The sequence below is a fragment of the Rhinatrema bivittatum genome, chromosome 16, assembly GCF_901001135.1.
Source record: "Rhinatrema bivittatum chromosome 16, aRhiBiv1.1, whole genome shotgun sequence".
In the NCBI taxonomy this organism is placed as follows: domain Eukaryota; kingdom Metazoa; phylum Chordata; class Amphibia; order Gymnophiona; family Rhinatrematidae; genus Rhinatrema; species Rhinatrema bivittatum.
In genome coordinates, this window is record NC_042630.1 from 65,323,019 (window position 1) to 65,347,369 (window position 24,351).

General features: G+C 43.8%; 1 protein-coding gene across 1 annotated transcript in view; it reads left to right on the forward strand.

The window, feature by feature from the left end:
* Window positions 1-24,351, forward strand: part of LOC115077789 (vomeronasal type-2 receptor 26-like) — a 472,276-nt gene that overhangs the window by 356,789 nt on the left and 91,136 nt on the right. Inside the window, exon 7 of the mRNA XM_029580076.1 lies at window positions 22,829-22,952. Coding sequence (XP_029435936.1) covers window positions 22,829-22,952 — 124 coding nt within the window. The remainder of the gene's footprint in view (window positions 1-22,828; window positions 22,953-24,351) is intronic.

Sequence of the window (24,351 nt, forward strand, 5' to 3'; positions counted from 1 at the left end):
TTACTACCCCAAACCAAATAACCAAATTACTACCTCCACCTTCCTCTATTCCTTATGCCTTTCAACTAGCTTGATCACTCCATTCTTATACTTCACTTTCAATGCATATCCAGCATAGTTCTCTGCTTCAACGGCAGGGGAGAAGAAAAACTGTTACTTCACACATCCAGCAGAGCTCTCTGCTTCAACAGCAGGGGAGAAGAAAAAAGAGTTCGCACTCACAAAGCAGGGAGTAGCTGGCTTGTTACGGCGGTTACTACCCCAAACCAAATGTACCTGATACTTCACTCTCGACGCATATCCAGCATGGCTCTCTGCTTCAACGGCATGGGAGAAAGACTGATAAATCACAAATTTCCAGCATAGCCCTCTGCTTCAACGGCAGGGGAAAAGAAAAACTGATACTTCACGCATATCCAGCATAACTTCAACGGCAGGGGAGAGGGAAAAAGGATTCACACTCACAAAGCGGGGAGTAGCTGGCTTGTTACGGCGGTTACTACCCCAAACCAAATGTGCCTGATACTTCACTTACGATGCATATCCAGCATAGCTCCCTGCTTCAACGGCAGGGGAGAAGATAAACAACCAATAAGGGCTGTATAACATAATCTGGGTAAAAACAAATAAGCATGGGTGTAGCTTGCTTATTGCGGCGGTTACTACCCCTACTACCTCTAACTAATCAAGCTAGATATTTCACTTGGATGCAGCTCCATCACCACTCTCTACATTAATGGTGGGGGTGAAAGGGAAATAGAACCAAGAGCTAAGAGAAACAGATAAGTATGAGAGAAAAAAATGTGTGAAGCTTGCTGGGCAGACTGGATGGGCCATTTGGTCTTCTTCTGCCGTCATTTCTATGTTTCTATGTTTCTATAAATCCCAAACCCCTGGGAGGGGGGCAAAGAGGAGGGTGTACTGTTGTGATGGCTGGCCGTGGCAGCACACAGTCAGCCATGCCTACCCTCTGAACCTGTACTGCCTGGCCTCCTACTCCCAAGAGTTGCCACTGCCGCTGCCACCCTGCCAACCTCAGCCCTCCCTAGGCGTGCACATGCAGACCCATTCAACACTTAAAGGGGATATGGCAGGAAAACTTCCTGTGGTCCCGGATGCCCACGTCAGCAGGGAGGGCCTATTTAAGGCAACCCCTGCTGCTCTAACATTGCCTCAGCAAGCGGTCACACTCTCCTGAGTCTACAAGTTGCTTGTCCATGTTCCTGCTCCAGTTCCTGCTCTTCCTCTCCTCCTGGCCCTGTGCTCCTGCACTGGACCTGCTCTCCTGTTCCTTGGATGGTTCTTCTAGCATCAACCCTGGTAAGTTCTTCAGATTTTGTCTGTCTGCTACCCTTCCTGACCTTTGGCTTGTTTCCCAGATTTTGTCTCTCTGCTGCCTGTCCTGACCTTTGGCTTGTTCCCCAGATTTTGTCTGTCTGCTGCCCATCCTGACCTTTGGCCTGTTCCCTGGATTCACCTATCTGCTGCCTACCCCTGACCTTGGCCTGTCTGGTTCTGCCTTCACCTGTCATCTTCCTGGATTTGTCACTTAGAGACCCATGCCTATGTCCAGCCGACCCCGGTACCCAAGGGCTCCACCTGTGGGGAACGAGGGTTGGTAGTGGTGAAGGTCCAGTGGGGCCTCTGCACCTCTCTGCTCCACCTGATGACTATGGGGACCCCCGGAGGGGAGCTCCTTCTGCTGGTAGTGTCTACCCCACCTTGGCCAAGGGTCCACACAGCACACTTGACTGAGAACCACATAACTAGATCACCAAAGAAAAGAAAGGAACACTCAATGAAGACAAAAGCATTCCAGAAAGTCTAAATTGATTCTTTGCTCCAGTTTTTGCTGAGGAGGAAACATTCCCTGAAGGTGATGATTCAGATGGACTAAAAAATATCATGGTGAAACAGGAAGACCTAATAGATCAGGGGTTCTCAATCCAGTCCTCTGAACTTACTTAAGCAATCAGGTTTTCAGTAGGGATGTGCAATCGTTTTTGCCAAATTGGAAAATTTTAAAGAAATAGTTTTAACTGTTTAACTGATACAGGGGATCTCTGAGGGAACTATGGGAACTGTAAAGCTAAATTAGTTTGGTATATAGGCAGACAAGATAAGCCATACTCTTTTTTATGCTGTTTCAAAGTCTAACACCTTTCTTTGTTATAGGAAACCTTAAGGTGGTAAAAAGCCTGATATTTTCTTAAAGCTATTTTAAGCCCAAAAGGGGTGGTCCACGGAGGCCACCCTTATGGAGGGGGGATTATTGTTATGATCAGTGGGTATTGCAATTCTAGCTACATAGAAACATAGAAATGATGGCAGAAAAGAACCAGTGGTCCATCTGGTCTGCTCAGCAAGCTTCTTATGGTAGTATCTGCCAAGCCATGCAGGTTACCCCTATTATCAGTCAGTTTTGATTGTCGTACTTTGATTATGGACTTGGCCGTATAAACAGTATTGTGTTTTTTCCTAAATGTTTGCGCATTGGTAACCCAGATTATAAAAAAGTCATGGATCATGTTGTATCTGGATCCAAATTCCTCTTTCCTTCCACCTCCACCCTCCTCCTTTGAAGCAGAGAGTGATGTTGCAGTTACATCAAAAGCATCAAAGCTTATTGGTTAAGGGTAGTAAACCCATGCCTTTTGATAAGGGTAGTAACTGCTGCTCTGTTCATCAGCAAGGGGTCACGGAAAAGTACTGTGGCACTGTTGGTCCCTGAGGCTTGATTGCTTGGACCAACAGAGTCCTAGGTGAGAGCAGTAGAAACAAAGAAGAAAATATAAGTATCAAAGCCAAGAAGTACACATATACTGTTTGGCATGAGATGCACATTTTGCACCTCAATCAGTGTGTACATCTATTGCCAAATGATGTGAACAACTGTAGTAGCCATGCCATTTATAGGTAAGGTTAACTTAAGAGCTGCAGCTCATGTGGTGTCTAGCTGCTCAGCCATGCCCTCAAACATATCAAGTCCCAGCCAATGGACAAGGTGCTCCTCCATCAGTGTCAACACTATCAGACAAGGGGCTTCTCCTCTGGTCTGTATATATTTGCTCCTGTTCAACACCTTCATTTTCAATTGGGCCTTTATGTCACAATACCTATAGGCCACCTGCTCCCTACTCCATTTCACGCCACTGTGCCTGGATAAAGCATGAACAATGGTACACCATATATGGCCCTTGGATGCCCTCAATATCCTGGCTGAAATTACTGAAGAACACTGCATAATGTTCAAAGACCCTACGATAATCATTTCATTGTCTTTCAAGCTGAGCTTGAAATCCCTCTGACAAGGGTGCCCTGAGGCCAGAATGAGGTGTCCCTTCCACTTCTGGAGAAGTGTCCTCCCTTTCCTCACTCTTGTTCCCTCTCCCTTCCCTTCACCCCCCTCCTGCCCTTGCCCTACAAACTCTCCTCTGCCCTCTCTTTCTATCCTTAGCCTGCCATCCTCCTCCCTCCAAATTCATCTGCCTATTCCCTTCCCCTTCCCCCTCCCACCCCCTCCTATCCCTTCCCTCCTATCTTTACTCCTGTTAATGCCCCTACTCTTATTCCTCCTGCCTTTGTCCTCTCTCCCCTATCCTCACTCATCCCCTCTCTCCAGATGACTGTCCTTCCCTCTATCTTCACTTCACTCCATCTTCTCAACACCACCCCTCCTCACCACTCCTCCTCTGCTTCACCACCATGCCTCAACACCACACCTCACCACTACTTCTTCAAACACAAAGACAGACAAACAGGACAAACTAACAAAAGATTTCACTTCAACAAAGACCAAGGGAAAGGGAAACAGAGGCAACATAAGTCAAGTCAGATAATCAGAAAAAAGCTACTCCCAGTAACATAATAGACCACTCACCTGTTCTCCTCTCCTCTCTCCAAATGCCTGACAAATCCTCAAAGAGGCATTTGCAGGAAGTTGGTATATATAAACAAAAAAATAACTCATGATACAGTAAATGAAACACAATGCAGTAATAGATGCGTGCCGCATAAAATGGAGCACAACATGATGATGCTCTATATGAAACACTGACACAACACATGACACAATAACATATCTTGCTTCATGAAAATTTCAAATGCAATGCAATAGACAGGAAATAAGCCTAACTTCACCCATTTTTTAAATCTCGGGTGCTATTTCTGTTATGTTTATAGCAATTTGTTAATTCTAGGCCTTAGGTGTTATCTTTTTTATCTACATTTCTGTTTTAGGAAGATGTGTTAATCAACCTAAGTGTGAATAAATCTAAATTCTTTCAATAATGTCAATAGTTATATCAAGTTTTTTGTAAATATTGTTTGTTCTACTGAATATTGTCATTTTCTTAGATCTTCATAATAGGCACTCCCAACCAAACACATTCTTTTCCCTATGCTTAATCATTGGTCTCAGATCCACTTGTATTTATATTTTTTCATTTTTTCTTGTATTGTAAATAAAATATCAGCTTATCTGCATAGTATTTATGGGCAGTTGTTTTCACCTCATCAAGGCATTTGTATCTGCCATTCCCCTGCCATCTAGCTTGATGGACTCTTTACCTGGGTATTTCAAGCTAGGGTGAGAGAACATTGTACAATAGGAACGTGAATTGTGCTTCTGATGATTGAAAATATCGTATGATATTTTCAAAATCGTCAGAAATCGGGGGCTCCCCGAAACCGATAGGAAAACCCCACAAAATTGTTCATGGGGTTCTCTTATCGTTTTGGGGGAGGGCGGGAAAAATGGCACACCAAAACAATCCCTAAACCCACCCAGACTCTTTAAAACTGTTCCCTTAGCTTCCCCCACCCTCCCGAACCCCCCCAAAACATTTTACAAGTATCTGGTGGTCCAGTGGGAATCCCGGGAGCGATCTCCCTCTCTCAGGCCGTTGGCTGCAACTAATCAAAATGGCACCGATGGCCCTTTGCCCTTACCATGTGACAGGGTATCCGTGCCATTGGCCGGCCCCTGTCACATAGTAGGTGCACTGGATGGCCTGCACCATTTTTAAAGATGGTGCCGGCCATCCATTACTCGTACCATGTGACAGGGGCTGGAGGGTTTGGGTGAGATTGAAAGAAAGGAAAAAGAACACTCATTTCAGTTATATCTCAGACAATTTAACAAATAGCATGTAAAAAGCAGGGACGAATGTGGCACAAACAAATACACTTCTAATAAGGAGCACACTGTCTTCTATGCATGCAATCAAGCAGGTTGCAACTGCAAGATGTCAGAACTTTGGAGACGCAACTACTCGCTCTTGGTAGTCTATGAAAAAGAAAAAATGTGAAGTATCTCAGATGCAGGAAGATAGTTACATTAAGAAGCAAAAATATGGAATAGAAAAGCAAAAACAGCATGAAGAGAAGATAAAATATTAAACCTAATTCAATCCAACGTCATCAATAACACCCAATCCATATGTCTGAACACAAAAATAAAATCAAAATGGTCCAGTTTCGACACCTCCTCCACCATCCAGATCCAATCAATCATCAAGAAAATGAATCCTGCCAACCACCTTCTGGATAGCATCCACATTACAAGCCTCAAGACAATTGAACCTATTATAACAAAATTAATCACCAATTTATCACTTACTGAAGGAAACTATCCAATTGTCTCAAATCAGCAATAATCAAACCCATACTAAAAAAGAATAACCTCGACCCAAATAACCTATCAAATTACCGCCCTATTTCTAATCTACCCTTTATTGCCAAAATCATAGAAAAAGTAGTTCACTCTCAACTTGATGAATACCTGGAAACAAACAACATCCTATCCCCAAACCAATATGGTTTCAGAAAAAACTTCAATACTGAGTGTCTCCTTCTCTCTTTAAATGACACTATTCTAAGAGGATTTGATAATGGAAAGCAATATCTTCTAGTACTCCTTGACCTTTCTGTAGCTTTTGATACAGTAAGTCATCAAATTCTTCTAGAATGACTATCTGAAATTGGTTTAGCAGAGACTACACTACAATGGTTTTCATCTTATCTCTCCAACAGAAGCTACCAAGTTTTATTCAATAACAACATCTCTAAGAAAATTAACCTCAATACTGGAGTCCCACAAGGTTCAGCATTATCTGCCACCCTATTCAACATATACCTTTTACCAATTTGCCAGCTACTAAATTATCTTCAAATCACCCACTACCTCTATGCAGATGACATACAACTCTTAATTCCCATAAAAAAAACTCCATTGATGAAACATATAAAGACACTTCTATACTACTTGAATCAATCAAAAAACTACTTGAATTAATCAAACAACTCCTTAAAAAATTAAAACTCATAATCAACATCAGATAAAACCAAAATACTTATCTTGGCCTGGTGCAGGATTGGTAGGCTCCCTGGTCTGACCCAGAGAGCGCCTACCACCAGGAGGCGGAGCACAGGAGGAGACAGAGGCTAGTTGGAGCTTCACCAATAGCAAAGCGGGGTTCCCTCAGGTTGAGCCCTTGGTTACCTGGGCCGCCCGATCTTAGGTGGGCCTCACAGGATCTCCGAGAGATAAAGTTCAAAGATGTGCCACCACGAACAAGGGTGCACGGTCAATGTTCAGGTTCGATAGCCCAGGAGTCAGAGAAGGCCAGAACAGTGATATCAAGGCCTGAGTCAAGGATAGCATAGTCAGCCAAAGCAGGGGTCAGTAGCAATGGTCAGTCCGTGAAGAGTCATACAGGCAAAGGTCAATTTCCAGGCGGCGATCAGATGTGGTCAGTAGTCAGGCAGAGGTCGGTTCCAGGCAGCGTGCAGACTTGGTTAGTGGACAGGCAGAAGTCAGTTCCAGGCAGCATGCAGACATGGTCGAGGAAACAGGCAAAGGTCAAATCCAGGCGGCGATCAAACGTAGTCAAAGAACAGGTAGAGGTCAGTACTGAGAAGACTGTCTGAATGATACTACCTGGGGAGATGAAGGAATAGGAGGACGCTAGAACAGGAGGACACTGGAACAGAGACTGCAACAAAGACTGTAACAAGACACTGGAAAAGCAGAGAGGCAAACTTGCTATCACAATGTGATCGACCCGATTGCCACGGCACCGTTCAGGGTAACGCACCTGGCCTTTTATACAGAGGAGCTGTGATGTCATCGGGAGGCGCCGGGACAGCGTTTCCCATGCTGGGGCTTTTAAATAAGGTGACATTGGCCGCCCATGCCTAGGGGCATGGCCGATGAGCAGAACAATGCGGAGCCCCTGCGGGAGCTCTGCTGTGAGACCGTCAATGGCAATGGTGAACAGGGGAGCCGGGGACTTGCAGCAGTGGCAGAGGGAGTGAGGCCTGTGCTGGTAGATGGATGGGAGAGGTGAGCAGGACCAGCCGCGGAGTGCTACAGAACCCCCCCCCCCCTTCTAGACCTCCCCCTTACCAACCTGGGCTTCTCAGGATGGCTTCTATGGAACTCTGCAAGGAGGTTCTTGTCATATAAGTTTTTGGAGGACTCCCAGGAATTCTCTTCCAGACCGAAGCCCTCCCACGACAGGAGGTATTCCCAACAACCTCTCTGATGATGGATGGTCTAGGACCTCTTTTACTTGGAGAATATACTCGGGTTCAGCGGCAAGCTGAATACGTAGGTCTCCAAGAGGGCCAAGACAATACTTTAATAGGGACACATGGAATGTGTTGTGAATTCCCATGGAAGTGGGTAGTTGCAGCTTGTAGGTAACCGCATCTATGCGTTGGATGATCAGGAAAGGTCCGATGAGCCTGGGAGCCAATCTCTGAGATGGGAGACGTAGCTTGATATGTCTCGTACTCAGCCAGACTTTCTGGCCAGGCCTGAACAGAGGTGCAGTGTGCCGATGAATGACCGGGAAGTGTTTAGCTCGCTCAGCAGCCTGACCCAATCTCTCACTGACCTGGTTCCACAGGCGGCGGATGGTAAGAGCCGTAGACTGGAATGCAGGAGAGGGCATGGAAAGTGGCACTGGTAGGGGCAGACGTGGCTGGCAACCATACACCATAGAAAAGGGTAAGAAGTCAGTGGCGGAGGCAATGTGGGTATTGTGGGACAGCTGAGCCCAGGGCAAGAGATCGGCCCAGTTGTCCTGCTGGTCATTTACATACAACCGTAGGAAGGTCTTTAGGGTGCGGTTGGTTCTTTCTGCATGGCCATTTGTCTGAGGATGGTAGGCCGATGTGAAGTTCAGAGAGATGTTGAATTTTTTACATAATGAGCGCCAGTACTTAGTGGCAAATTGGCAGAATCAATGATTGGGACAATTACCGACCAATATCCAATCTGCCTTTCATCACAAAAGTCCTAGAAAAAGCAGTTCTATCTCAATTTGAGAGCCACCTAGAAGACAACAACATTCTATACCTAAACCAATTCAGATTCAGAAAAAAATGCTCAACAGAAACCCTACTCATTTCTTTAACCAACTCTGTTCTACAAGGCTTTGACAACAATGAATCATATATCCTAGTATTAATAGATTTAAGGGCAGTATTCATCACAGCTGACCATATCCAACTATGTCACTAACTGAGAGAAATTAGAATAGACAGAAATGTTAATAAATGATTTTCTTCCTTCCCAAAAGATAAGATATTCCAAGTAAAATTAGGTAATCAAAATTCAGATACCTTCCCTTTCAATACAGATGTCCCCCAAGGTTCTGCTCTCTCAGCCACTCTATTCAATATCTACCTGCTGCCTATTTGCGTATTACTAGCAAGCCTAGGAATCAACTTCTTCCTATATGCAGATGTCATACAATTCTACATGGCTTTCTACAAAATATTCAAAAAACTACAGTGTCTCTGTCAACATACTGGATGGCCATAAAACAAAAACTTTCTCAACTGAAACTAACACGAACAACAAAAAAATGAGGTTGTTTGGCTAAGGAGAGATAACAAGATAATTAAACTGCCAACCCTAAACCTAGGAATTACCAATATTACTCCATCTGATGAAGTATAAGACCTAGGAATTCAGATAGATGAGAACTACACAATGAAAAAGCATATACATAGATTAATTAAAACAAGATACTTCAAATTGAGAATACTACATTAACTATAACCTCTATTAACAATACAAGACTTCTGTAATGTATTACAAACACAAATTCTCAAACTTAGACTACTGCAACTTACTTTTACAAGGCCTCTCGTGTAATTAAACCACTACAGTTACTTCAAAATGCATCTGCAAGACTCTTAATGGGGACAAGGAAATTTGAACACATCATTCCCTCTCTGATGGCCCTGCACTGGCTTCCTGTACAATCCAGAAGTCATTATAAAGTATTATCCCTAATTTTCAGTATCATCAACAATATTGATCTCTGCTTATTAGGAGTAACACTTCAACCATACACGCCAAACTGAGACCTAAGATCACAAAACAAAGGACGTCTATCGGTACCCTCAACTCAGAACACACACCTAATACAAATAAGAGATCAAATGTTTTCAATAACAGCTCCCAAACAGTGGAATTCACTTCCAGAGCCATTAGGCCAGATTACAGAAAAAATTAATTTTAAGTGTGAACTAACAACATGCCGGGTCATTTATCAATTTGCTTTATGGCGTTTTCACCGGCATTAATGAGTTTATCGCATGCATTAATGTGTTAATGCATGCGATAACGTCATAATGCATGCGAAAAGCCCAGTACTGCACATCGCAATGCAAATGTTAAAAAGGGGAGGGATTGTGGGAGGAGTTGGGGGAGGTCTAATGTAAAGTAGGAGTTGGTTGCACATTGTGCAAAACTATCATCCGTTATCGCAGGTCATTAACGTGGATAATAGCTACACCTTTTTTAAAAAAAATTTCTTTATGCAATTTTACATATATTTAGATAGTAATTACACATGTCAATGATAAGGCTTATATAGAAGTAAATAAATCTTTTAGGAAATCTAATACAATTTTCTTTATATAAACCATTTGTAAAGAATCTGGAGATCCTAGATATATTGTTAACTGGAACATTTAAGGAAACAACTCTTCACAACAATAGGTGGACTAAATGCTTATTTCTCTGTATCCATGACCAAACTAGAAAAAGTTATTTTGCAGCTCTAGCATCCAAAAATTTCCTGAGCTCTGAAGGTTCTAAAAACACATATCTCTCATTTAAGTATTTTACAACACATTTACAAGGAAAATAAACAACCATCTGAGCCCCCAAGTGTTTAGCTTCCAGACTCATCTGCAATAAATTTCTTCTTCTTATCTGGGTATGTCTAGTTATGTCGGGGTACATCCACATTTTTTGTGTGAGGTAAAGTTTTTCTCGATTTCGGAGGAATAGCTACAGTATATTATCTCTATCTTCCATTTTCTGGAATCTTATACACAAAGTGCCTCTTGATTCAATTTGTTCTTCCATTGATTTTTCTAAGAAATCTGTAAGATTACCTAGATGCTGAGATTGATTTAAGCCATTGACATTTTCCTTCTTTTTAGTTGCTATGTAAAAAAATGTTTTTCTATTAATGGAATTTTTTCCTTGGAAAGCTGTAAATTTTCCCCTAAGAATCTTTTGAACTGTTCAATTGGTGAAATAAATTTTACAGAAGGGAAATTCAAAATCCTAATATTATTATATCTTAAGTTATTCTCAATTATCTCAATCCTTCTGGAATTTGCTTCTTCTCCTTTTATTATTCCTGTTTGAACTTCTTGTACTTGATTCAGCTGTTTTTCAAAACTCTCAACTTAGGTCATCTAGGAAAGCTATTCATGGTCGAGTGATTGGGACTGGCAGAGGAGGCACTCGCAGAGGAGGCACTTCAAAAGGCAGTGCTGCCAGTCCCCCATTACAGTTAAAAAGGGACCTGTTCCAATCTAAAATCTCTGGAGGGGCAGGCAGTTCTACCAAGAAAAAAAATGAAATTTAAAGATGATGCATCTCCACCACCTGTTTCTGACCCTGTAGTTTTGGAAGTGAGGGAAGGGAAGGCCGAGTCATGCAAGACAAAATGGCGACACCCAAAAGCAGCAGTGGGACAGCAGACTCGACTCAGCATTGAAAATGTATTGCAGGCACTGTTTGCTTCTGATTCCGATGAAGAATCATCTTGTGTGGGATTCTCATCATCCGAAATGGAAGAAGAAATAGCTGAAGAAGGTTTAGGAGGATTAGTAAGTTCTGTCTTAGCCTCCACTTCAGTGCTGCAGGGGAGAGAAGAAACCAATGATGATGAGGAGGAAGAGCAGACAGTGCAGGCACAGAGTGTGACTGATGCCCCAGCATTGCTTCTCAGGTGCACCCACCACTTCAGCTGCAGTGTCAGCATCCACCCCAAAGGCTATAGAGAAGGGATCATGAAAGAAATCTGTGATCTGGAGCCACTTTAAAGTGACGGAGGACCAGTGTTTTTCTCAGTGTAATTACTGTGTAGGACTATTAGCTGAAGCAAGAAAATTTATTTATTTATTTATTTTATGCTTTTATATACCAGTATTCGTCGAAACATCATATCGGTTTACATATAACTTGTAACACTATGGTAATTACATTAAACAGGGCGAGGGCAGAACTTGGAGGGATATAGAGAGGTTATTCATCAAACTTAGGTAGATTCAAGAATTACAGATAATAATTATAAGTAGACACAAGAATGTGGTTAAGGTATACAAGTAAAGCAAACAGGGCGAGGGCAGAACTTGGAGGAGTAAATAGGGGGATATATAAAACTTAGGACAATTCAGACATTGCAGTTAATACATAAGTAGATATAGCTTTGCGGTTAAAAAAATATACAAGTAGAGAAGGCAGCTCTGGTTACTGGCAAGAGGGAGTAGGGGAAGGGCGATTGTTGGGAAAGGGAATGGGCTGAGGAGGTGGGATAATCGTGTTATTCCAGGAAGGCTTGTTTGAAAAGCCAAGTTTTTAGCTTTTTTTGAATTTTTGTGTGCTTGTTTCAAGTCGAAGGTCTGCTGGCATAGAGTTCCAGTGAGTGGGACCTGCTATAGAGAAAGCACGCACTTTAGTGGGTCTTAGTCAATAGGTCTTGTGCAGTGGGATGTGCAGTGGGATGTGTATACTTATCTGGTGGGGCACATAGAGGCATGTAGGCAAATTTTGTTATTAGTCCACTTAATGTTGCTGTTATGGATGAATTTATGTATAATGGATATGTTTTTGTAGAGGATGCAGGATGAAACTAGGAGGCAGTGTAACTCCTTAAGGATAGGTGTGATGTGGTCAGTTTTATGTGTGTTGGTTAGTATTCTGGCTGCAGCGTTTTGTAGTATTTGCAGGGGTTTGATGTGGGATGCGGGGAGGTCTAGGAGGATTGAATTGCAGTAGTCAATTTTTGTCAGGATAGTAGCTTGTAGGACGGTCCAAAAGTCTTTGAAGTATAGGAGGGGTTTAATTTTCTTAAGGATGTGTTTGAAGAATGAATCTTTTATAGTGGTGTTAATGAATTTTTTAAAGCTGAGTTGGCTATCGATGGTGACTCCCAGGCTAAGTGCGTGTGGTTTGAAGGAGATAGCGGCTGCGTGTTGGTTCTTGTCTCTCAAGTGCTTGGTGGTGTTTTTTTGTGAGATGAAGATGAGTTCTGTTTTCGCTGTGTTTAGAGAAAGGTGCAGGTTGGTAAGGAGGTGGTTTATTGAGCTAAGGCAGTTCTCCCATGTTTTGATGGCTTTGGCTAGAGATTCTTGGATGGGAATAAGAATTTGGACATCATCCATGTATAGGAAATGTGGGAGGCCTAGATCTGTGAGGAGCTGGCAGAGAGGGAGGAGTTAGATGTTAAACAGTATGGATGAGAGTAAGTTGGGTGGATGATGAGTAAGTTGGGTGGATGATGATTCTGAGTTTCCGATTTTTACTACATAAAGCCTATTCCTAAGGTAGGAGGTAAACCAGAGGTAGGAGGTAAAATGGGCCATCTAACTAATTTTGGCATGAATCCCATCTCCCAAAACTCATCTCATTTCTACAAGACAAGGTGCTTTTTCAATAGCAGGCCCAATATTATGGAACTCCCAACTGAATACTTGGATTTTCTACTCAAAGTTTTAAGAAAAAATTAAAAACTCTACTTTTTCTTAAAGCTTTTTCAACATATTTATAAGAATCATATCCTATATTCATTTTAATTTTTTTTCTCCTTTGCTTCTACTTTCTTTATTCCCCTCCTTTATCCTGTTTAATGACATTTCTTATACTTTTCACATTGAATTTTTCTTTCATTTTTGTTTATGTAAACTGACATGATGACTTTTGTTGACATCGGTATACAAAAAAAAAATAAAAATAGATAGATAGATAAATAGATAAATAAATATGCAGAAGCAACAACCAACAGTACTGCAATCTGGGGATGGTGGCAGAACCAATCAGGGGACCCTTTTTTCCCAGACAGCATAAAGTGGTTGAAAAGGAGCAGAGTCACCCCACGCCCTCAGCCCCTTCTAGCAGTCAGGTGGCAGGCCAGCAGCCCCCTGCCATGTGACAGAAGTGACATCCCACCATAGAGGAAATGGGGTGGTGTTCAGTAATGCTATCCCGGAGAAGGAGGTAGGCAGCCTCAAAATTTGTAACCAGGAGCATTGGGGAAATGATTGCCCTTGATGACCAGCCATTGCAGATAGTGGAGAATGTGGGTTTCAAGCATTTGCTGAAGGTCTTAGTTCCAAATTACAAAGTCCCCTCCAGAACCACATTTAGCAGAAAGGTCATCCCCAGCCTGTACAACCAGTGTCGCCATCACATCCAAGCACTGCTAGCTAAGGCACAGGGGAGTGTGCATTTCACCTGTAATATCTGGACCACCATGAATGCTGCACACGCTTACCTCTCCCTGACAGCACACTGGTGGGACCTGGCTGAGGCAGAGGCAGGCAGCAGCTCTATTAGTGAACAAGTATCAGGATGGAGGTGGGCTTTACTGCTCACCCACCTGATGAATGAGGCCCATACCTCAGCCAATATTCTAGCATGCATCAAACAGATGCTGGCAGGCTTGCAGCTACACCAGAGAGACAGAAATCTTCAGGCAGAGTTCTTTGTCACAAACAATGGTGAAAACATGGTAAAGGCAATATGCGACGGGTGCTTTCTGTTATGGTTATTGGTGTTTGGGTGGATCCTTGGACACTGTGGCAGCTGACCACGCCCATGGGAGACAGTCCCGTGAGGGACCACGGTGTCAGGCTAGACTCGATACACAAACACAGATTTAATCTTTATTTAAACAGTATTGGAAACCACCAGAGGTGGCAGTAGTGAGTAGTAGATGTTGAGCCCAGCTGGGCGAGTATCCCACAGAACGCTGGAACAGTGGATCCTCTGCTTGACCATGCTGTAGTGAAAAGAGACTGAGAGTTATGAATACACAGTGAGAAACATACACAGAGTCCCAGGTAGAATAGGAGAAGCTCTGAGACAGGGAGAGCATGCCCTCGAGGAGCAAGTCCATGATCCCTTAGAGCAGGGAGACTCAGTGGTATTGCACTCATACAGCAGTTCCACTAGACGAGAGGTCTGACATTGGAACAGAGGGCAGGCCCTCGAGGAGCAAGTACTTGGTTCCAGAGAAGCAGTATTTTGGAATAGATGATAGTTGTACTCACAGATGGATACTGTTAGTGAAGTCTTCCAAGTAGAAAGGATTGTAGATGCAGGCAGTGACTCAGGGAACTTGGGCACTCAAGGAGCAAGTACTGGTTTCCTGATAGCACCTGAAAGAAGCAGAAGAGGCCCCCGAGGAGCGGGTACCCCGTTAGCAGTAAGAGTTCCAGAAAACGCTGGAGTGGCAGAGTAGCTTCGGTATGGAGATCGAATCCCATCCGTAGAATCCGAGTTGTTGCTAACAAGATTAGCCAGCAAAAGAGGTAGGCTTAAATATCTGGGCAGCATGATGTCATCTCAGGTGGATGCCCCTGAGGTGTGCGCCAATGAGGAAATAAAGATGAGGGTGGCGTGTGCGTGCGCGCCCTTAGGTACCTTGGAGGAGTACTGCGGGAAGCAGCACCAAAGCTAGTCTGGGGATGTCAGAGAGGTTGGGAGACAGATGCCGCAGCAGCCAGTAGTCTGAGGTGAGTGGGAGGAACCGCAAAAAGAGTAAGGAAGGCGAGGCGAAGCTGTCACAGACCGACGGTCGCAACACTTTCAGAACATCCGATGTTTTGCACACACTCTGCACCTGGTAGTGAACTCAGCTCTGGGGTTAGAATCCAATGACCAGGAGAATGAATACCTGCATACATTAATACACAAATGCAGGAATATAGCAGCGCACTTCCACAGAAGTTTGACGGTGGGGCAGGTTCTCCGACAAAAGCAGATTGATTTGGAGATGCCTCACAAGTGTCTCGTTGAAGACATTTCCAGCCGGTGGAATTCTACCTATATGATGCTGCAGAGGTTAGTGGAGCAGCAGACACCCTTTCATGAACTTTCTGCAGTAATGTACATAGGTGTTCTTAGTCCCCTAGGGCATCATGATTGGTTAGTTCTGAGTCAGATGGTAAAAATCCTGCAGCCATTCAAGGATGCCATGGAGGAGCTGAGTTGCAGAAGTGCCACCTTGGCTCACATCATCCCTATAGTTAATTTTCTGCAGGAAAATGTGGAGGGCTTTAAACAGGAAGAGGGACTGACAGCAGATGTGCTGCTTCTCTGGACTTTTTGCAGAAGCAGGTGCAAGAGAGATTAAGGCCTTTAACAGAAGACCAGACATACATGCTCACCACAGTCTGTGATCCCCATCTGAAAGGGAAACTTTCCCTATAGTCCAATTATCTCACATTTGTGAAGCACCTGCTGTTACTAAAAGTCTGTGAACAGGAGAACCATAGGCAGAGACAGATTAGGTGTGAAGCAGAGGAGGAAACAGCGGGCACTTCAGAGAGTAGTGCTAGCCCAAACAGGAGCAGCAGTCTGTCATCGACAGCTAGTACCTCCTCCTCCTCCTCCACTTCAGTACGCCAAAGCCATGTTGCCCATAAAGAATCATCTGTTCTGCAATGGGCTAGAGAGAAAGCATATGGCATGAGTGACTCTCAGCTTACCCAAGCAAAGGAGACACCAGCACAACTGTCAATGACAGGGTAGCTCTCAGAGACCACAGAGGACATGCAGACAGATCCACTGGCATATTGGGTACACAAGTCCACTGTCTGGCCACACCTAGCCAAAGTGGCTCAGCGATATCTGTCATGTCCACCATCCAGTATGCCCAGTGAATGTGTATTTTCAATGACAGGGGATATCATGAGCCCTCACCGTTCAAGACTGGCACCAGTGTTGATAGAAATACTAGTGTTTTTGAAAATAAACATGCCTTTGCTTGGGTTTCCAAATTTTCCCTGTAAATGGCAAGATGAATAAAAGCAATTGAAAGAATTGCAGCAATTCCAACTATTTTCTATGCTCCAGATAATAGCAACACATGTACCTGACCTGAAATGCTGTGCCAGCCTGTTCACTGTCCAGGCCGTACATCCCTACAAGGGCCTGACCTCAAACACGGTGCTTGTCTGTCCACTATCTAGCCCTTATGTCACAATAAGGGCCTGACCTCAAACGATGTGCCAGTCTGAGTTTAGTTCTAGGATTTCTAATTTCTGTTTCATGTATTTGTGCATCACTTCTATTCAGCATATTCTTTTTCCTGTTTTGCAACATTTGGAATGTAAGAACATAAAAAGCTGACAAAAGATGTTTGGAGCTTGTGTATTTCATATGCTCAATAGTTTTCATGACCTTCATAATATGGACCATTTCCCCTAAATCTTTCTTTAGGTGCCAACATTAATGTTTCTAGTAATATAGAAAACTGGTGGTAGTTGCACTCTAGTTCATCCTCTGTGTTCCCATAGTTTACAGATGCTCTGTGTAAACTACAAAGTCAAGAATGGTTGATATTGTAGATTTGGACTTGAGTAGCATTTTTATTATTTCTGAGAGCTCTTCAAGTTCCTTTGTCATCAGCTGAAGTGCATAAGTACCTTAATAGCTTCTGGATATTTACAAGGGCTTGACCTGTAATGCTATGTCTGTCCATCCAGGCCTTATGTCCCTACATGGGCTTGACCTCTGATGCTGTGCCTGTCTGTCCAGGCCTTATGTTCCTACAAGGGCTTGACCTCTAATGCTGTGCCTGTCCATCCAGGCCTTATGTCCCTACAAGGGCTTGACCTCTAATGCTGTGCCTGTCTATCCAGGCCTTATGTCCCTACATGGGCTTGACCTCTGACACTGTGCCTGTATGTCCAGGCATTATGTCCCTACAAGGGCTTGACCTCTAATGCTGTGCCTATCCATCGAGGCCTTATGTCCCTACAAAGGCTTGACCTCTAATGCTGTGCCTGTCAGTCCAGGCCATACATCCCTACAAGGGATTGACCTCTATCCTCTAATGCTGTGCCTGTCCGTCCAGGCAATATGTCCCTACAAGGGCTTGACCTCTAATGCTGTGCCTGTCCATCCTGGTTTTGTCCCTACAAGAGCTTGACCTCTAATGCTGTGCCTGTCCATCCAGGCCATATGTCCCTACAAGGGCCTGACCTCTAATGCTGTGCCTGTCTGTCCTGGCCTTACGTCCCTACAAGGGCTTGACCTCTATCCTTTAATGCTGTGCCTGTCTGTCCAGGCCATATGTCCCTACAAGGGCTTGATCTCTAATGTTGTGCCTGTCCATCCAGGCCTTATGTCCCTACAAGGGCTTGACCTCTAATGCTGTGCCTGTCCATCCTGGTTTTGTCCCTACAAGAGCTTGACCTCTAATGCTATGCCTGTCCATCCAGGCCATATGTCCCTACAAGGGCTTGACCTCTAATGCTGTGCCTGTCTGTCCAGGCCTTACATCCCTACAAGGGCTTGACCTCTATCCTCTAATGCTGTGCATGTCTGTCCAGGCCTTACGTCCCTACAAGGACTTGACCTCTAACACTGTGCCTGTGCATCCAGGCCATACGTCCCTAAAAGGGCTTGATCTCTAATGTTGTGCCTGTCCATCCAGGCCTTATGTCCCTACAAGGGCTTGACCTCTAATGCTGTGCCTGTCCATCCTGGTTTTGTCCCTACAAGAGCTTGACCTCTAATGCTATGCCTGTCCATCCAGGCCATATGTTCCTACAAGGGCTTGACCTCTAATGCTGTGCCTGTCTGTCCAGGCCTTACGTCCCTACAAGGGCTTGACCTCTATCCTCTAATGCTGTGCCTGTCCATCCAGGCAATATGTCCCTACAAGGACTTGACCTCTAATGCTGTGCCTGTCCATCCATGGCTTATGTCCCTACAAGGGCTTGACCTCTATCCTCTAATGCTGTGCCTGTCCATCTAGGCCTTACGTTCCTACAATGGCTTGATCTCTATCCTCTAATGCTGTGCCTGTCTATCTAGACCTGATGTCCCTACCAGGGCTTGACCTCTAATGCTGTGCCTGTCCATCCAGGACTTATGTCCCTACAAGGGCTTGACCTCTAATGCTGTGACTGTCAGTCCAGGCTGTATGTCCCTACAAGGGCTTGACCTCTTATACTGTGCCTGTCCATCCAGACCTTATGTCCTTACAAGGGCTTGACCTCTAATGCTGTGCCTGTCCATCCAGGCCTTACATCCCTACAAGGGCTTGACCTCTATCCTCTAAAGCTGTGCCTGTCCATCCATGCCTTATGTTCCTAGAAGGGCTTGACCTCTAATGCTGTGCCTGTCCATCCAGAAAGAAGGTATTCCCATACTCTGCCTCTCTTTCTCACATCAAGGATTGTGTCTACCTTGTATTCAATATCTTCTTCTTCATCAATAGGTGTAGGTTCTAGTGTCTTAACTCACTAAGAACTAATGGTTTCAATAGTGAGACGTGGAAGTTTCAGACTATATGTAAATACCTAGTCATCGGAGGATGGAAAGGGTCCGACAAAGCATGGAGCAAAATGAGCTGATGGAAGCTTGAGTATTAAGTGTTTTGTTGATAACAAGACTTTATCACCAGGCTTAAATTCTGGAGCCTTGTCATGATGAGCATCATAGCCATTCTTTGCTCGTAGTCCTGCTTTATGTAGCATCTCTTTGGTTTTAGTCCAGAGTTGTTGAATTTCTTTGGCAGTAGATTGAGCTGCCGGGGATGACACAAAGTGGAAGTGGTAATGGTGGTGATGGTAGTCGTCCGTAAACCATTTCAAATGGTGTTGATCCAGTAGATGTTGCTGGATGAGAGTTCATGGCAAATTCAGCCCAGGGCAACAGTTCAGCCTAGTCATTTTGATGAGCACCCATATAGGCACGAATGAACTGCTTGAGTGTCCTATTCATTCCCTCCGTTTGCCCGTTAGACTGAGGATGGTATGCAGAAGTGAAGTCAAGAGAGATATCAAACTTCTTGCACAATGCCTTTCAGAACTTCTCTGTGAATTGGGCTCCTCTATCAGAGATGATGTGCTTTGGCATGCCGTGTAGGTGAAAGATGTGAGTGATGAAAAGCTTTGCAAGCTCCATGGCTGTGGGCAAGCCAGGGAGAGCCACAAAGTGAGCCATCTTTGAGAAACGATCCACTGTTACCCATATGGTGTTATTTCCTCCTGAAAGTGGTAAGTCTACTACAAAGTCTGTAGCGATGTGTGCCCAGGGCTCGTCTGGCACTGGCAAAGGTTGGGGAAGGCCCCAGGAATGACAAGGCAGCAGTTTCTGTCTGGCACAATTGGAACAAGAAGCAACGTAGGAGAACGTGTCTTCCTTCATGGTGGGCCACCAATAGTATTTCTGTAATTTTGCCAGAGTTCTGTGTTGACCAGGGTGTCCAGCCAGTTTAGAGTTGTGAGCCCAAACTAACAGCTTCTTTCTTATGTTCTTGGGTACCACAGTTTTACCCGCAGGTACTGGGTAAGTAGCTGACAGGATACTCTTTTGGGGTTGATGATATGTTGGGGTTCCTCAGGTACGTCCTCAGAGACAAATGAGCGAGGTGATACTTCAGCATGAAGTCAAATTTATTGAAGAAGAGAGACCATCTCGCCTGCCCATGGTTTAGGCATTGAGTGTGGCGGAGGTACTCCAGATTTTTGTGGTCTGTGAAGACTGTGATTGGATGTTGTGCACCTTCAAGCCAAGGGGGCCACTCCTCGAATGCCAACTTCATGGCCAGTAATTCTTTATCTCCTATGCCATAATTCCTCTCTGCTGGCAAGAAACAATGGGAGAAAAAGGAGTATGGATGTAAGGTCTTAGAGTCACTGGCCTGGTTTAGCATGGCCCCTATTCCTACGTCTGAGGCATCAACCTCAACGATGAAGGGCCTGGTAGGATTCGGATGTTGGAGGAATGGCTTGCTCAAAAAGGCATATTTGAGTTGCTGGAATGCTATTACTGCCACTGTAGACCAATTGGTGGCATTGGTACCTTTCTTGGTCATCGCTGTAAGCAGAACAGTTAGTGAGAAATAGTTTTTAATGAATGTTCTGTAGTAGTTGGTAAATCCCAAAAATTGTCTAAGAACCTTTAGACCTGTGGGTTGTGGCCATTTCTTTATGCTCTCCAGCTCCTGTGGGTCCATCTGGAAACCTTGGTTGGACACAATGTACCCTAAGAAAGGCACTGATTCCTTGTGAAACTCGCACTTAGACAACTTGGCGTATAGACGATTTTCACGGAGTCTTTGCAGCACTCTTTTGACATCCTCCAGGTGAGTGTTCATATCCTGGTGTTACAACTGTCACTGCGTGACGTCTCTACTCCGCCCACCTTACCCTTTCTGCAACTCCTCCCATGGTTGATGGACATCTGGCTGCCGTGGCATCTGCCTGCCATCCTCTCCAGTGTCCCTGGTCCAGCTTGGGTGCTGCATCCCGCCATGTTGTCCAGGTACCTTAGAGCACGCGCGCCGCTTGGCCCTGCTTCTTATTCTCTCTTTGGCGCAAACGTCAGGGGTGTACCCCTGTGCTGACGTAATGCATCCCGGATACAAAAGCCTACACAGTTTGCTAGCTAATCGAGTTAGCAAGGGTTCAAGATTCCTTATGGTCGGAAACTCCTTACGGATGAGATTCACTCTCCGGTCCTAGCTACTCTGCCTCTCCAACTTTTGGACTTTATCCTAATGGGGTACCCGATCCTCGGGAACCTCTCTCATTTCTTTCAGGTCACTAATAGGAACCAGTACTCACTCCTCGAGGGCCCATGTTCCCTGACTCGCTGCCTGAACCTATCGCTTCTGCTTGGAAGAAACCGCTGCCTACGTCTTCAGTGAGTTACCAACTTTATTTCCTAAGAGCTGTTCCCTGGAACCAGGCACTCGCTCCTTGAGGGCCTGCCTCTATTCCAGCTTCGGTGTTACCTTCCAGGAGAAACCGCTGTGTGAGTAACTTTACCAATGAGGCTCTACACCAGAACTCTGTGTATGCTCCACTGTACTCACTATCTCAGTTTTCTCCACTACAGCACAGTCATAGGAGGGAATCGCTGTTCCAGTATCCTGAGCAACCCTAAGCCCAGCCAGGCTACTGTTTTGTTTTGTTATTACTGTTATATCACTTGCTTTACCTCTTATTATGATGTGTATTATCGTGCACGGTTAACGTTCCCTGTAACATCATTTCTTTTAATATCAGTATGTATACGATGGTCTGAATTTGGAAAATTAATAAAAAGATCTCCAAAAAAAAAAAACTTGAAAAATTTCTGAGAGCAATCAGTTACTTTCTATATTAATCAGATGTTTTACTGCAAAATGGAGGGTTGGGAGAAGACAGAATACTTTAAAGTTTTACTTACTTGGGGTGAAGGAGTCTTAAAGAAGCAAGATGTTTTCAAGCAAAGCCACGCGCCCCATATGCTCACACAGCTTGGGCGAGGCGTGCGCCTAAGTCGACTGCGCACCATAAACGGACCAATTTTGTAGGACCTACTGGTGACATCACAGCCCGGAAGTGATGTCCCTCCGTCGGGGCAAGGTCCTCCTTACCCCTGGTTCCAGTGATTCAAAAGTAATTTTTCAAAATGAACATCCCATTTCTTCCCAGGACTGCTCCCTTCTCCTTCCCCAACTTGATTAAGCATTTTAAGATCTGATCAGCCTTCTATGTAGCCTCTTCATTCTCTTCCCTCATATTAGCTTCCAATGATCAGGAAGATTGACGAACAGATGTGAAAAATAGGTATGATATTGGTAGTATCCTACCATTACTTTGTCTAAGCATGAGCAGAACAGAGATATGTGATTTGACTACAGGGTCGTTTTTTTAAAATTTTTTGTTTTGTTTTTTTATGTTACTGAGTGACAAAAATAGCCATTTAATTTTGACCAATTAATTTTTACTCAAATTTCAGCTGATTCTAACCAGATAATTTAACTATAAATCGAGACAAATCTACCCAGTCAAAATTTGTCTTTCTAAATTTATCAAACTGAGGGGCCTAATTGCTAAACCACATGAAAAATGTGTTAAATGTGTCATTTTACTATTTGCAATTATTGGGATTTTCTAAACTATGGTAAATGAATGCAGCAGTTTTGTAAATGCTGTGATGACTCTGGGAGGAGGCATTGCCATGGTTAGCAAAGTATGCATGTCCCTAGTTGCAGCAATGTGCGCTCATGACATGGGCCAACATGCAGTTGAGGCCAAGAGCCATAATATTTAAAGCTCTGAGCTACTCTCCCTCATTTGGATGTCAAAAGGATGTTCCCCCCTACTCACACACCCTCTGTAAACCCCATACTCTAACCAATCATCAAAAAATTCCTGGCTCCCCCACCACTGACACACAAGTTACACTTTTTGAAAATGTACCCTACTGTGTGAAACTGGAATAATCACTAGAGATCCATTCCACCAATATCTAATTAAATCTCCTCTCATTTCCTAGACTCCCCGCTCTGTGTGCACTGAGAGCTGCTCCCCTGGATACAGGAAAGTCCCACGGAAGACAGAGCCAAGTTGTTGCTTTGATTGTGTCCCATGTCCTGAAGGAGAAATTACCAACATAATCGGTGAGTAGAATACAATCAACAATTCTGAGATGCGGGTTTGAAAGTTCTTAAAGAACTGTTGAGATTTCTCAATAAGAAATATACCATTTTTTAAAAATAAATGTTGCATTACTATACATGACATTCATTTTTAAATCATTTAATTTTAGAATGCTGCTTTTACTTCAGGTGGATAAATAAATCACTTGTAGGCAGAATTTTACTGCTTTCCAGCAGAGATAGAGTGGCATACAGTGAGGCAGCCATCATTAAAAGCCAGCCATGACATAAGAGTAATGGCTAGAGAAGGAACAGTCATGGGCCAAATAGCAGCACCACCATCAGAACATGATAGGGAAAGCAGATAGCAATGTTTTGTTTGATGAAAAAATAAATGTATACTAATCCTTTGATGGCAGTGTGATATCAACAGTACGGGTTGACAATATAATAAATCTGAAGTGATCCCATCCCAATGATTGTGAGGAAGAAGGCTGCAACAGAAGGTGATCTCCAATCATCTTAGACTCCTTGCCTTTGGATTGTAAATGATCAGTAGGGGTCTCTATTATATTTTATATAGAAATAGAATAGATTTTTTTTCATAGAATTTAAAGACAGCTTTTCTTTTCTTTGCTTTTTGCTGTTTGATCTTGAGGACAAGCTACCTGTGCCACTGCACAGCAAATTTGCAAGAACCACAAGTGGGTGGGAGAGAAAACATTAGCAGTGGAGATTCATGTGAGTCTATTTGCTTTAAGAATGTCATATCCAGTAAAGAAGGACATGAGTTCACAAAAGAAGGCACTGACAGAAGCATCTGAGAACAGACAGTGCTCAACACATTACAGGAACACCTAACAATGGATGGAATTTCTGTTGACCTTTATTCAACAGAAATAGATCATGATGACCAAATAAGATCTGACACTGAACTGAGGCAATGAGGGCTTGACAATGCATTCTGATATAGCAAGGTATTCCATGGAGTCAGATGAGCCAATCATATATCTGGAAGGAGTGGCCATAAGACAGCATGAACTAGCCAGATCTGCCTAGCAACCACAAAGGTAGCCATTCATAAACTAGATACCTATGATGATGAGCTAAGCTTCACCCATGATGCCACTTATTAAACCACCAGCACAGAAGTTGAAACCAAGAAAATCAAAACACCCTGCTGAAGACTTTTTCAATTGGCCAACAATTTCTGAATAACTAAACCTCAAGTGATATAAATGTTTGTTTAAAGAGGATTAGATACTTCTGTTTAGGTTTATCTGAACCTCTTGGGGTAAGGAAATAATGTGGTGAACTTGTATAATAAACCTTACATAAGAACATGCCATAGTGGGTCAGACCAAGGGTCCATCAAATCCAGCATCCTGTTTCCAACAGTGGCCAATCCATTATTGCCTTC